This window comes from Lepidochelys olivacea (genome assembly GCF_965140295.1).
Source record: "Lepidochelys olivacea isolate rLepOli2 genome assembly, chromosome: 7".
Taxonomy (NCBI): Eukaryota; Metazoa; Chordata; order Testudines; family Cheloniidae; genus Lepidochelys; species Lepidochelys olivacea.
The window spans coordinates 29,884,217-29,898,701 of record NC_140417.1 but is presented as its reverse complement, the minus strand read 5'-3'; the positions used below and the strand labels follow the sequence as shown (position 1 = coordinate 29,898,701).

The 14,485-nt window shown below is 58.0% G+C and overlaps 1 protein-coding gene across 5 annotated transcripts in view; it reads left to right on the top strand.

Moving 5' to 3' along the window:
* Window positions 1-14,485, top strand: part of PACS1 (phosphofurin acidic cluster sorting protein 1) — a 112,322-nt gene that overhangs the window by 81,942 nt on the left and 15,895 nt on the right. For 3 of the 5 annotated variants that reach the window (XM_084632873.1, XM_084632876.1, XM_084632877.1), the window contains exons 7-15: window positions 446-526; window positions 1,864-1,923; window positions 2,858-3,018; window positions 6,290-6,383; window positions 7,379-7,459; window positions 7,846-7,961; window positions 10,681-10,819; window positions 11,464-11,568; window positions 12,802-12,908. In XM_084632873.1, the coding sequence (XP_084488999.1) occupies window positions 446-526; window positions 1,864-1,923; window positions 2,858-3,018; window positions 6,290-6,383; window positions 7,379-7,459; window positions 7,846-7,961; window positions 10,681-10,819; window positions 11,464-11,568; window positions 12,802-12,908 (944 nt within the window). The remainder of the gene's footprint in view (window positions 1-445; window positions 527-1,863; window positions 1,924-2,857; window positions 3,019-6,289; window positions 6,384-7,378; window positions 7,460-7,845; window positions 7,962-10,680; window positions 10,820-11,463; window positions 11,569-12,801; window positions 12,909-14,485) is intronic. The other 2 variants (XM_084632875.1, XM_084632874.1) reach the window with 2 other exon arrangements.

Sequence of the window (14,485 nt, the reverse complement as noted above, 5' to 3'; positions counted from 1 at the left end):
AAGGCAGAGACGAGTGCCCACAGCGAGCTCTGAAAAAGATGCTAAGTAGCTCCCCCTTCCAGCCTGCACCTCCGGGGGCAAAGGGAGCAAGAGGTGGTGCTGTGCAAGCCAGGCTGGGAGCTGCCTCTGGGAGCCATCCCCCTTTGGGAAGGGAGGGGAGAGGCAGACAAGCTGCAGAGCAGCCTCCCTTTGGGATCTAGCTGAGGACTGTGGACTCCAGGCCACTGATCCCTTGGCTGGCTGCCCCAAGTGGTCACCTATGACTGGGCTGCTGCTAGAGGCAGCCTATGTGGAACTGTACCTGCCTGGAGCTGAGCTGCTGTGGCCCGAGGACCAGGGAGATCCTGGTTAAGAGAGCTAGCTATGGCAGTGTGGCCAGGCTTCCATAGCCCCAGGGCCTGGGGGTATTATTTCTCCAAATGTGCTGTCTCCCCTGCCCCACAAGGACTTATTTTACGAAGATGAGGATCTCCGGAAGGTGAAGAAAACGAGGCGGAAACTGGCCTCGGCCTCGGCAATCACTCGGGTGAGTGTGTTCTGCGGGTGCGCTGGCTGGCTGGTCGCCTTCTGGCTCCAGTCTGGTGCGAGGCCTGGTGCATGCCGGCCAGGCCAAGAGGGTCTCTGAACTGGTCATAAGCAGCCTCCGGGGGGACTGGATGGCTCTGGGACTTGGGATGGGGCAGAAGGAGCCATTCGCCTCTCTAAGTGACCGCTATTCAGCACATTCAGACACGCTGCTGGGGGAGCTATGCAGCGGCAATCTCCAGAGCTGTCAGGCTGTCCCCTTTCCACCGCACTGTCGCTTGTCCAGGTGTGGCTGTTTGACCTAAGCCGTGGCTGGGAAGCTCTGCCCTGTCTCCTAGGAACTGGCCTGCAGAAATGCTGCCTCTCACCATGCCCTGCTCAGAAGGCAGTTACCAGAGCTGCTTGCATGCCTCTCCTTTAACACCTAGCTGTGATAACCGCCTCTGAGCTGCGTGCAGCTGCTATGCCTGCTTTCAGCCTCGCCATCTCGCACAGTGAGCTTGGCTGGTTTGCAAGCTAAGCAGGCTTGCTCTGGGCTAGACCTCCGGAGGATGAGCCAGAGGTGCAGCGTGGAAACGTGTGGGTGACTCAGGAGGAGTAGTGCTCCCCTCTGGGTTGGTGCTAACTCCAGTGCACCAGCATGGTGCTAGGGAGTGCTGTGCTTCACTCTGCATGTTCCCTATGTCCAGCCCTGCATCAGGTTTGGAAACTGGTGGACTTTGAACTGTCACTTAGGGCAGCATTTCTCAACCGCGGCCACTGTGGCACCCAGTGAGTTCTCCACTTTCCCAGGGGCGGTGGGGCTCAGGCTTTGGGCTTCAGCCCTGGGGTGGCAAGGTGGCAGGCCCCAGGCTCTGGCGGTGAGGCTTCAGGTTCTAGCCCGCTGCTGCCTCCCCTGGCCCCCCATCCAGGGTTTAATTTGTCCCCAGGCTTGCCAGGGCAGAGTAAGTCTGCTGTGGAATGTGATACTTGTATGTTTGCTAATATCACTTTTCACAACGGTCTTACTAGCTAGCAATAAATAAATGACCATGATTTGGACGTGTATATGTGCATATTTGTTTGTTTTTCCTAAAATTAATCAAGTATTTTAGGAAAAAGTGTGAAAGTGGCCACCAGCAAAAGTTGGTGGCCGCACTCAGAGGCCACCAAAAAATTTATCCTGAGAACCCCTGATTAGGGTAACTGGGATTATCTGTGGGGTGATGTGATATTCTCCTTCCATTGGCCCCTCAGTCGCGCCTACAGCAAAGGCCTGCACCCCCTCATTGGGGCCCCTGATTCCTGTTCCCTTTCTTGGTGTCACTGTAACGAGTCAATGGCACCGTTTCTTCACAGCAGCCAAATATAAAGCAGAAGTTTGTGGCTTTACTGAAGAGGTTCAAGGTGTCGGATGAGGTAGGTGCAGCCCTTCCCTGTCTTGTTGCAAATGCCTTCGCTATTTCCGTGGTCTCTTGTTGGTAGATGGGCTGTGATCCAGATCAGGTGAAATGCATCCCTCATCACTGTTCTTCCCTCCTCCAGATGAATGGCAGTGTGAGCTCAGAACTCAAGTCCTTCAATGGTTTGTCTCGTTTTTGTTGTTGGAAGGAAGGGGAGTAGGGTCTAGTGGCTAGAGCAGAGAGGGGCTGGGAGCCAGGACTTCCGGGTTCTGTCCTAGTTTCTCCACTGAGTCATTCATGGCAAATCCCATCACTTCTGTGCCAGGTTCTCAATCCCCTGCTCTAATCATGAGGCCATCTCTCCCTCCCACACTCCCCTTCCAGCAGTCTGACCTCTGTTACCAGTTACCCCCAGCTGCAACCTCTGGACCCCATTTGTCTCAGAGCTGCGGATAGAACCCGGGGGTCCTGAATTCCAGCCCCCCTATTCTGACTACAAGATCCCTCTTCCCCTCAACCTTCTAACAACCAAAGGATCAGGAGGTGAATGAGACTAAGTAGGGGCCCCTCCTGCTTCATGGGCTAAAGCAGCTGTGTGCTGCTGGGTGTTAGACATGCCTGTGAGAGCAGTGTAGTCCATCATCTGCCTCGGAGGTTTCTTGGAACTCTTCCTGAACCTTCGGTGATAGCCGTTCTCTGACATGGGATCTGGGACTGGCCGGGCCATTGCTCTGTGGGTGACTCTCGATGTTCTCTGGGAGATGTCAACCGACAGCTGATTGGTGGGGTGTTAGACCCTTGACATGCCATTGGCTGGGGAAGGAGAGCCACGAGCAGGAGGAGGTCCTTCAGGCTTCTTCTAGCACTCACTCCCGTGGGTTTCCACAAAATATGCAGTCTCTACTCCGGGTTGCCTGGCCCTGGTCTAGTCTGGAGTCTCCTGCCCGCAGGTTGGCTTTGGCCTGGAGCACGTCTCCAGGGAGCAGATCCGAGAGGTGGAGGAGGACCTGGACGAGTTGTACGACAGCCTGGAGATGTACAACCCCAGCGACAGTGGCCCGGAGATGGAGGAGACGGAGAGCATCCTCAGCACGCCCAAGCCCAAGCTCAAGTGAGTGCTGGCAGTGGGGGCAGCACGGTGAGCGACAGCTGCAACAGGGAGTGAACCTGGGCTGGTGGGACCCATGGGACACGGCAGCTGCTCCCAGCTCTGCCACTGCCTTGCTGAGTGAACTTGGGCAAGTCGCTTCCCTTCTCGGTGCCTCAGTTTCCCCTCCCACCTTCTCCTGGTCTCATCTGTTTAGACTGAGAGCTCCTCAGGGCCATGGCTAGTATCTTGCCACACATTTTGTGCAGCATCTGGCGTAGCAGGGTCCTGATCTTGGCTGGGGCCTCCAAGCACTCTTGTAATACTACTGATAGTGTGGGCTGGGGGACTAGGAGTCAGGGCTCTGGGAGTCTCTTCCCATATGACATTGATGCAGCAAGTATCTACAGTGCTCCGTGACTGTCTGTGAAACACTGTTGTTATTTACACTGTGGTAGCTCCCAGAGGGCCCAGGTTCATTGTGCTGGGTGCTGTATGAACCTGTAACACAGATGCGCTCCCTGCCCTACAGAGTTCACAATCCAGCCATGAGACTAGACAGCAAGGGGAAGGGAGCACAGGGTGCCCCTGAGATGGTTGAAAATGACTGTAATTCTCCATGAGTGACAGTGTAAGTCTCCACAGTGCTTTAGGAAACAGTTGCATTGAAGTGCAGCTAATTCTGGGGTGGAGCGCAGCCGCCGCTGTATCAGTGACATAAGGGTGCATGTTGGCTAAGGACACTAGAGGGGAAAAGGGCCCTGCATCTCAGCTGCACATTCAGAGCCCCCCATCCAACAAGCCTCATGGAAACTACCCAAATGGGCTGAGACTCAGGATCTCCGTTAGTACATCCATCCAGTCTGGAATCAGAGCGCTGATGCTCTAGGGCTCTTCCCCTGCAGCTGAGACTGGTGTCACATGCCTTCCCCTGGGAACTGAGGATTAATTAGGATTTGTGCAGCCCTTGGAGATGCCTGGATGAAAGGAGTGATCTGTTCAGCTGGGTTGTTTCTCGCCCTGCTTTGCTCATGCATGCCAGCCACTGCTGCTGCAGACCCTTCTCCTGAGGGTGTCCCCCCCCTCAACACCCCACTCAGTCCCCCCCTCAACATCACAGTCTATAACACCTCTACCGCACCTGCCCTCACAAGCCCTTGGGCACTCTGAGAGGCTGCCTGAACAGGATTCCTGCCGTCTGCCTAGAGCTATGGCTTCAGTCATGGTGCTTCACGGACCCCAGTAAGGAGCTCATTCCTTTGCTCTCACCATTAGACACACCTCCCCTCCGAAACCTGGGAACAGAGCCCAGGATTTCTGGCTCCCAGCACCTCTGCTCTAACCCCTACACTCCCCTCCCCTCCCCTCCAAGAGCTGGGGATAGAGCTCAGGAATCCCCATTGCCAGCTCTGGTCTGGTCTAACCCACTGGACCCCAATCACTTCCCGTAAGTTGGAAGAGAACCCAGGAGTCCTGGCTCCCAGCCCTGTGCCTTACCCACATGGCGGTCTGTGGGGAGTGCAGTTCCATCGCAGGGGAACTTCTCCAGCATTGCCAAATGGGCTGGGAGTTGCTGTTGCTGAGAGGTTGATCAGGGGCTGTGGAAAACCGGCTCCTCAGATCACGGGCCATATTCGGTGTGAGTCACAGCCAAGGCCAACATCGCACGTGCTTAATCAGGCACCAATAGCAATCTGAGCCCCCCCCCCCCCTTCCCAAAGCAAGTGTGGGCTGCCAGTCCAGCCCTACCAATAACACACCATCTCCTCCTCCCGCACCTGAGCTGTGCTCTGTTCTCCCCCACAGAGCACAGCCAGTGATCTCGCCCCCCCAGGCGCTGGTGCTTGCTGTCCCCGCGCTGCCCAGCTCTCAGCATCTTTGTAGCTCCTTATGTCCCTCGCTGCTCTGATCCAGCCCTGGCATAGCACCACAGCCCCGGCGAAGGGCTGCGTGGCTCTCCTAAACGCCAGCCTGGCTCTGATTGGCCCGAACTGCATCCCTGATGCCAGGCCGCTCCTTAGGGCTGCCGCGAGCCAGAGCTTGAGATGGACTTGCTGGGCTCAAGGCCTGGTGGGGTGGGGTTCAAACACCGGATCAGGAGAACTGAGCTGTAGCTGACTGTGCAGAAGCTTTCGGCCACACACAGGCTACAACAGGGGACGAGGTGCTGGATCTCCTGGTTCTGTCCTGCCCCAGTCTTGCCACCCGAGGGCCTTGGCATCTGCGCCCTTCCCCTCTCTGTAGCTCGGCTCCCCCATCTCCTGGGGAAGGCATGCGAGATGGATGGCTTGTGTACGTTTCTCCCGGAGACTGGTGTGACTGAAGCTGTGAATGGAAGCCAGGATACCAGGCCGCCTGGATGTAAGAGAAGGCCTTGTTGCGATTTAGCTGTAACCCATTCCCAGACGTTGCACTGGGTTGTGGGAAATCGCTGCAGCTTTTGCGTTTGGACTCGTATTGGTTTCACACTGGTGCAATGGGGTTAGCGCTCCCAGTAAATGGACCAATGCGAGTCGAATGGAGAGAAGCCAGGCCTAGCCCAAACCAGCCTTGCAGGCTTGTGTGCTGACTGAACTCCTGCAGGGTGTTATGGTACTGCAGCTCTGTGGGTGGCCCAGGACTCAGGCTAACCTGACGTAGGCCCCTCTGGTACCAGAGCAAGGCTGATCGGCGTGTCAGGGAGATCAGTGCAAATCCCTACACAGACACACTCTGATCTCGGTTTGAATTAACCCTGTTCCCAGTCGACTTGAGCTGCAGCGCCTTTGGCCTTTGGCACCAGACTAGCTGGAGCAGTTTCAGTCGGTCTGTAAGTGACGCCGTCTCAGCTTTCTCACGCAGACGAGGCCTGCTGTGTGTCTGCCCAGCCCCCAACCTTCCCTGCTTGGAGCTAGGAGGGGCCCAGCAGCACTGCAGTGTTTCCAGGGAGAGAGGCCCCTGGAGAGAGCCCCTTGTGGGTAAGGTGAGCCTGTCGCTCCAAACCAGGCTGGGCGTTAGATGCTCCGTAGCGGAGATGGTGCCGGGGAACCTGGAAGGGACGGGAAGCCCTGCGCTAGCGTTCATTGCTTGCCAGTGCGGAGTGCCTCTTGCAGAGCTGTGCAAACCGTGGGAGGAAATGGGTCTTTAAATATCAGCCAAAGTCTCCGCCATGCAGGCCGGCCCATAGGCACTGAAATACGCCCGGGATTCGCGCAGGCCATCCCTGGGGCTTGAATCCCTCTAACCCTCTCCTCGCCCTGGGCCAGGGTCTGCAGAAGCACTTTGTTCCCTGATCCGCTGCATCTCTCCCTGCTAGGCCTTTCTTCGAAGGGATGTCTCAGTCCAGCTCCCAGACAGAAATTGGAAGCCTTAACAGCAAGGGGAGCCTGGGCAAAGATGCCACCAGCCCGGTGAGTCATCGCACAGGGAGGGAGTGGGTCTCGTGTTCCAGCTGGGGGTGCCAGACGTAGTGGGCCCTTGTGGGGGCCCATGTGGGTCCTGCTGCGTGGTGATTCGCAGCTGGTACATGTCACGCTGAGGCTCGGACCTCGACTTCCAACGCATGTGAATGCAGTCACAGGATCTCTGCTGGAGCCAGGTGGCTGCGGGAGTGCTGGGCACGGACAGGTGCCATCTCCTCCCTGAGCACTGCTGAACGACCGCGTGCCGCTTGGCCTGGGGACTGGCTGAGGCAGAGCAGCGCGGCCTGTCAGTGCAATGGGCAGCTGCCTGTGCCTCGTAGTCACTAAAATCTTAGCCAGCACCTATCCTGGCCAGTTGGAACTGCCCCCCAATCCTCCCTCAGTCCAGGCAGCTTTGGTGCACAGAAGGGCAGTGGGGCCTCCCCTTTGGCACCACGGTGCTCCCCAGCTCCTAGGCAGAGTTTGCTTCCTGAGAGCCCGGCACATACAAACTGGGTTTTCTAACACCAGTGTTTGTAAAAGGCCAAGCTGCTTCTTATCAGCATTGATTATTTGTATTCGGCAACATACAATACCCCCACTCCTGGCCGAGCCCCCGGTGTGCTAGGTGCTGTACGAACACTGAGAGCTGCCAGTCCAGTGTCAGCCAGAAGCCGGCTGGTAGACACAGGCAGACGGGCAGTGAAGCCCAAGGAGGCCATGAAGCGTTCCTGCTCAGCACAGTGGCAATGCTGCCAGGGGATGCCCGGAGTGTGCCTGGCCCTTCATACCTTGCCCAAAGAGCTTCACTGTCTCGACGGAGCACTCAGCCAAGGGGGGCAGGACTCCAGGGGATGAGCTGGGAAGCACTGTTGGGATCCTGGCTGGGCCAGTGGCTCTGAGCAGCGGCCCTTGGGGTGGCTGAGGAGGAGTGAGCGCAGTAGGGCAGTGTCTGCCCCAGACCTGTAAACCCCCCATCCTTCTGCCCTTGGCTGGTTTTTCAGATGGACACAGCCGTCGGGGACAAGTTGAAACCTTCGCGGAATAAAAACCTGGACGACAGCCTCAATGAAATAGACACCCTGGTAATATGCCCCAGCCACGCTGGCTTGCTCTCCCCTCGGTGCTCTGCCTGGCTTAGGAGCTGGAGCAAGGGGGACATGGCACGTACAGGCCCCTCCCTTTTGGGGGAGCTCACATGCCCAAGGTAACACCCTGTGCTGGTGCCCGTTTGCCCCAGGAGGCAGCATGGCATAGTGGGTAGAGTGCCAGGAAGCTGAGCTCAGGATGGGGGCATACAGCCCCTCTGATAATGGAGCCCAATTTGTCTCAAGTTGGCACCTCCAGTCAGTGGCTGCTTGGTATGACATAGTCGGTGGCTTTTGGCTGCGAACTGTCCCCTGCTAGGGCCCCAGCTGCTGATGGCCAGAAGGAGCTCTGGAACCTCCTCGTTCCCTTTCCATGTCCGTAGGAAGCGAGCGAGCAGGACACGTTCGGAGACTCCAGCACCACGTTAGTCATCCCCGAAAAAGTCAAGACACCTATGAAGAGCAGCAAGGGGGAGCTTCAGAGCATGGCATCACCCAGGTAAGCTGCCTGCTTTGAAACCAGGGATGGGAGACGTGGATTGCATAGAACAGCAGGTGACTGCCTCTAGGGGCACTGGCTCCAGGCCAGCCCAGGGCAGGGCTTGGCTGGCTCAGAGGGCAGAGAATAGGTCATTTCCCTTTCCCCTTTAGAGAGTTGGCTCCTAGCCAGGCTGATAGCTACCAGCCATTGCTCCCCTTCCATGACCTGTCTTGATGTAGCTCTTAATAGACAGGTTCCACCTCCTTGTCCATTCCCAGGTGGGCCCTTTCCCCAGCGCTCTGCAGGGTTGGGGTCAGATTCTGCTCGACACCCAGGGAGGAGGCTCCTTGACCTCACAGCCAGTGGAACTCGATTTCTCTTATTGAACTGGTTTATTGATTTCTCCCTGAGCACAGGCTCTCTGCGGGCGTTACTTGAACTGTCACTCCAGCCCCAAAATCCCAGGGGCACGCATCCCTCGCTTGTCATAGGTCACTGATGTCGCACACTAGCAGGCTGGGGGATGAGATCACCAGGATCAGTGGGGTTTGCCCCTCGGAGGCAATCCCTGCTTTGCGCTCTCCAATGAGTTGGCCCTGAACTGGAGCGGTTCAAAGCAAACTGCTGGTTACAGCCCTGCCGAGATTCCCCGCCAGAACAACCTGGTGTGTTGCACCTGAACAGCCTGAGACCCTCCCAGAGAGAAAGGGGATGTTGCAGGAGTCAGGAGGCCTGGGTGGCATCTCTGGCTCTGCCCTTGGAATGTGTGGTTTTCACTAAGTCGCCTCAGTTTCCCCATATCAGGTGTTGGGCGCTCAGAGGACTGTGTGGCATTCTGCATCCAGTACCCAGCATTAGGCATCTTCCCCTGGCTAGGGGTTTCTGGTCCGGTCTGCTATTGCCCATTCCATCCCAGGCCAGGGAGGGTGGCGATGCCTTATGGCTCTGAGCCTCCAGCACTGGATGGTCTGTGGGCAATCTCGATGTGGCTGTATTTGAACCTTTGACTGTGTGGTGTCGGGCCCTCATCCCGTCCCCGATATTCCCTGTGGGTACCGGGCCTCTCCCGCTGTGAAGGCAGTGGGGCCGTGCCGGAGCTGCACTGAGTGAAGGATTGGATCCACATACCTGGTGTGTTCAAATGCCCGTACGTTCCCAGTGGAAACCTGCCCCATCTGCCTCCTGCTTTGCTTGGAGACACTATGGACAAAAGTGCAGCTTCAGCGTGCAACGCAGGCCCACCGTGCTGGCTCCTCTCCCAGATGCTATGGGGGCGGGGACGACACCATCAATACCCCTCCCCCCCATTTGTCTTAGTGCTGAAGCAGTGCCTTCTTGGAGCGAAGCACCAGGCTGCTTTGTCCTGGAGTTAATACCTTTGCTTAATTGCTGCCAGGTGGCAGCAGAGGCAGCTGTGTCCTCGGGCTCCTGGGAGCGCTGCCGCTTCATTCAGGCCAGGCTCCAGATCAGATCTGCTCAGCTTACATGCGAAAAGCTCTTGTTTCCCGCCTGCCAGCACTGCAAGCCCCCAGCTTCCCACCTCCAGCAGGGGAGAGTCTGAACTTCTGGGGGGGGGCACGAGCTGGTTAACATTCCACCTCTCCTCCCCCAGAGCTGGGCTGGCTCTCGGGCACTAACAGAGCTCTAGTTCAGCTGGCTGGGCTGGCCCCTGGTGGGGAGCTCAGACGGTATGATCAACCCGGCCCTTCCTGCCTTTACGCGTCTGAATCTAGGAGCAAGGACTCAAACCATATTCTAGTCAGTGGCGGAAGAGCTGGGCCTCCAGTACCCAAGCTGGGCTGTGCAGTAAGGTGGGACCATCTGAGCCAAGGTCACGTTTCAGGGGAGCGGCACACTATAATGGGCCGAGGTCATCGGAAGGGGAACTGACAAATATCCCTTAGCAGTGCGGTGGCAGGGTCTAGTGGTTAGAGCAGGGGACTGGGAGCCAGGACTCCTGGGTTCTAGCCCCAGCTCCATGGTTGGGAGTGTAGGCTGGAGAGGGTGCCAACCTCATCCCACAGGGGCCTGGGCTGGAGAGCATGCCCTTCTTGCCCTACTGAGGGAGGAGGGTGTGGGCAGGAGTGTGGAGCTTTGTGCTCTGAACTGACCATGTTCTGGATCCCGCGGCCCCCCATGGTGCTTTGTTAGCTCGTATGTCCAAGGCCTGCACAGTATGGTCTTCGCCCTCCAGGAGAGATGCCAAACCTGCTAGCCATTGGCGGGCTCTGCATTCCTGTGGGGATCGAGCCCCAACACCTAGCACAGCCCCCTCTGCTGCTCTGAGATTGCTACAGGAATCTGGATCATGGGAGAGAGCCCTCTGAACTGGCTAGGAGCCCGCCCTGGATCCGCAGCTAGAGGAGGAGACCCAGCCCGCCCCTGGGGTTCCCTCTCGGCCTGTGCTGGCTACAGACTGTACATGGGCTCTCCCTGTGTCTGACCAGCCCACCCAGTCCTGTTTGTACCCAGCAGCGTTGCTGAGCTCCCGCTCTTGGCAATGTGCCAGGAAACCCAAGTCACATGGCCATGCCACTCTGTCCCCTTGCCAGCAGGCAAGTGTTGTCCTGGTGCAAACGCTCACAGGAGCCCCAGGGCGTGGCTTAGACCTGAGCGGGGCCTGTGTGTGTATCTGCAATCAGAGACCCTGGTGCGTGGGGGAAGGACCCTGCTCTCCCATGGATGCTGTTCCATGCCGGGGAACCAGGCCAACAGCACTGTCCTTTGTATGCTGCAGCAGAATGGAAGGTGCAGCGCACACGCCCCGGCAGAAGAGAAGCACTCCGCTGAAGGAGAGACAGCTCTCCAAACCCCTGAGCGAACGGACCAACAGCTCGGACAGCGAGAGGTCCCCGGACCTGGGCCATAGCACACAGGTGATGTGAATGCAACCCCAGGCACTGTTCTATGGGGGATGAGCCCAGCCTGCACCACCTACAGCTGGGAGCTCATCACACAGTCGGTTGCCTGGGAGTCCTGCACGGAGAGCCAGGGGCTGCAATGAGTGACATCAGTGGCATCAGGGGGTGCAGTGCTGCGGGGAGCGGAGGCGGGTGCTCAGTAGGGGGCACTCTCCCTTGGGTCAGTCCTGGCTCCGGTGCCCCAGCGCGGCACTAAGGGAGACTTTGTGCAGTAGCTTTCCATCTTCCTGACGATCTGTACAGTTGTGTCCTGCCCGCTGGCACTCAGCACATATCCCAGGCACTGTGTGTAACAGAGCTAGATCCCGTGTCCTGGCCACATTCTAGTTCAGCTAATGGATTTACCTCTCTGAACTCCCCTTGTAGGAGTTGCCTTCCCTCCTCTTCCTACCAATGCGGGCTGTGGGGGGCAGCAGGGGCCTTGAGGCAGGTGGCTGGATACACAGAGCTGAAGGAAAGGCAGGGGACCGGGCTACAGGTAACAGCACCAAAGGAGAAGCAGCTCACCAGGGGAACCTCCAGGGTTCTGGCCCAGCCCAGTGTGTGTTGCCTGTGCCCTGCCAAGGCTTAGCCCTCCCCTCACCCTCCCTCCCCAACAGATTCCTCGCAAGATCATCTATGACCAGCTGAACCAGATCCTGGTGTCAGACACGGCCCTGCCCGAGAACATCATCCTGGTGAACGCGGCCGACTGGCAAGGCCAGGTAAGGAGGCCGGCCCTGGGACGGGACCCTGCAGGTGCTGCTGGGCAGGGTGGCAGTGACCCATGGAGACGAGGCCCCTCTGTTTCCCTGTCTTCCGCTGACATGCCTCAGCCCTGAGCGAGGGGATGGGGCCTGTCCCCTGCCCGGCCAGTCTCTGGGCTCTGCTGCCTTCACAGTGCCTGCCTTTTCCAATGCAGACTGAGCCACAGCTCAGGTCACCCGGGCCCTCGGAGCCCTGCTGCCCTGGGAGTGGAAATGGCCGCTCCGCAGAGGGGCCGTTGGCCGTGTCGCCTGGACCCAGCCTCTACGGGGAGCCATTGCAGGCAGCGGGGCCTGTTGGGTGGTGCTCTGGTCTGTGCGAGCAATGGGAGTGCAGGGCATTGCCTGGGCTGAGCTGAGGAGGGGGCTGAATGGGAAGGGCCAGGGGGCGGGGCCGGGTTGGTGAGCGTTAATGCTGCTGCTGTGACTGCATAGCTGAGTTTGAATCCCATCTGAGCATCCCCCTTGACCTGGCGTGGAGTCTCCCCAAGCTGTGGCTATAGGTGGACTGGAAGCTCTGGGGCGGGTGCTGATCTTTCCCAGTCCGGACCAGGGCAAGCGTGTGATCTGACGGCTCTGGGTCTCTGCGTGTCCCTCGCTAGCCCTCCTCACTGCAATGCCAAACACCTCTCGAGGCCTGTCCTCCTGCCCTGCACAGGTGGCACCCCCAGAGTACACAGCACCCTCCGAATTGCAGCTGACAGGCCCACTCAGCGGAGAGACCAGGGCTGTGTAGCCTTGACTTCTCTCCCCCTGCCCCCAAGCAGGTCCCTCACTGGAGCCTGTTGCGTGGGCATTGTAGGCAACATGCCTCTGTGAGCCATGAAGGGGAGTCTTGACTTGCCTTGATCTCACACCTGAGATTGCCAAGCCCCAAGCAAACCAGCCTCTGCTGCCCTACAACTGCCACTTCCCACTCACTAGGCAGCCACAGCGCTCCCGGCCCTTGGCAGTCTGGAATGAACACACGCCCCATGGCCATTGCCACCTGTCCTGCCTGTGCCCCGCTTAGCCTGCCAGCCCTCGGCAGCAACAGCCAACCGGCGCAGGGAGGGGCACGCTTACCCACCTGTCCCCAGGGACTCTGGTTGCGAAGCACAGAGGGGGAGTATTCGTGGCAGGTCCCATGAATTCGTGGCTTTGCTCCCATACACACGGGCGTGCTGTGCTCACCTTTCCTCCTCTCCTTGCCAGTATGTGGCCGAGCTGCTTCGGGACCAGAAGAAGCCAGTCGTGTGCACCTGCTCCACCGTGGAAGTACAGGCCGTCCTGTCTGCTGTCCTCACCAGGATCCAGAGATAGTGAGTAAAGGACGGCGGCCCTCTGGTCCCTGCGCCGGGGGCAGATGGTTTCTGTCGATATGGGTATGGTGGAGTTGCTCTGTTAGCTAACCCTGCCATGAGTTATGAGTCAGCTCTCACAAGCTAAGCAGGGTGGGGCCAGATCAGTGCTTGGAAGGGGAGGCCTCTAGGCAAAACCAAGGTGTGGCATGAGTGTTGTGGGAGGCTCATTAGAGGGCACTCTCCTCTTGGAGTTGACACCAAACCAATGCCCCAGTGTGGGGCTAGGGGGTGCGGTGCTGCAGGAAGGGGGGCAGGAGCTCAATTGGGGGTGTTCTTCCCTCACAGTCAATGCAGGCCCCAACACCCCAGCATGGCACTAGGAGGAGCTGTGCTGCAGGGAGCTGGGTGGGGGACTGAGCAGGGGGTGCTCTCCTCCAGGCTAGTCCTGGTGCCAGTGACTGAGCGGTAGTTGGCAGTGTAGTAAAGTAGGAGGAAGGGCTGTTGATCCAATAGGGGATCGTTCGTTCGGATCCAGGATTGAACCACGGCCCCAGGGTGATGCTAGTCCTGTACCACTTGAGATGCCGTTTTCAGATGGGAAATAAAACCAAGATCCTGGCCACTTGTGTTCATTCAAGGGCTTCCTGACCATATAATGTTCCTGTCCGTTAGTCCCCAGGGTCCTGCCCAGAGTCCAGCATGGTAATTATATTCCACCCGTTTAAAACATCCCTGGCTGCTTCACTTTGTGCTCTAAGCTGTCAAACGGCTGCTGTGTTCCACACCAGAGCTGGTTGCATCTCACCCCTCAGCAAGAGGTCCCTCTACAAATCGCCCCTTGCCCCACCCCAGAGGCATTTCATTGCTGGGCAAGCATTCCCTGTATAACTCCCTCCCCCATCTCTCTCCAGAGCTGGCTGCATTTCACTGCTAGATGAACTATCTCAATGTAATAGCTGCTGTGTTCCACCCCAGAGAAGTCTGCATTCCAGTAGTGGATGATTCATGTATAGCACAGCAGGGGCCTGCAGGGTGAAGGCTGCCACAGATGTGTAAGATACTTCATTCATAGTGCAGGGACGTGAGGGCTGGAGTCTTTCCATGGTTCTCTTGCCTATGACTCTGAATATTGTGGTATCTGAGGGACAAACCCCAGCCTGCTTCATGCACAAGTGGAGCCGCCTAGGCCTTGCCTACAGTCTGCAATCCCCACTGCGCCCCAGCCGGCTCTGCTCCTAACCCAGGTCGTGCATTGCCAGCGGATCCGCCACTGGGCTGCTTCCCTGCAGCTAGAGGTGCTCTGCAGACGCTGCCAGCAGTGCAGGTATGCGGGCCTTTCCCTGACCTCTGCGGCTGTGACTCAGCAGCAGCTGGCTGGGGATGCAGCCAGGCTATTTTTACCCACTCTTTCTGCCCATCTCCACACTTTAAAATGCTGTCTGTTCCCTGAGGTTGTTTTCAGGTGAGCCGATTGTAATGCAGACGGCTAACTGTTCCATAGAGCCATCTCTCCTTCCGCCTGCATGGCAGAGAGACAGGAGCCTGGGGCTTATTTAAGATGTAGAAAGGTATGAAAGATTCCCCTAAAAAAAACA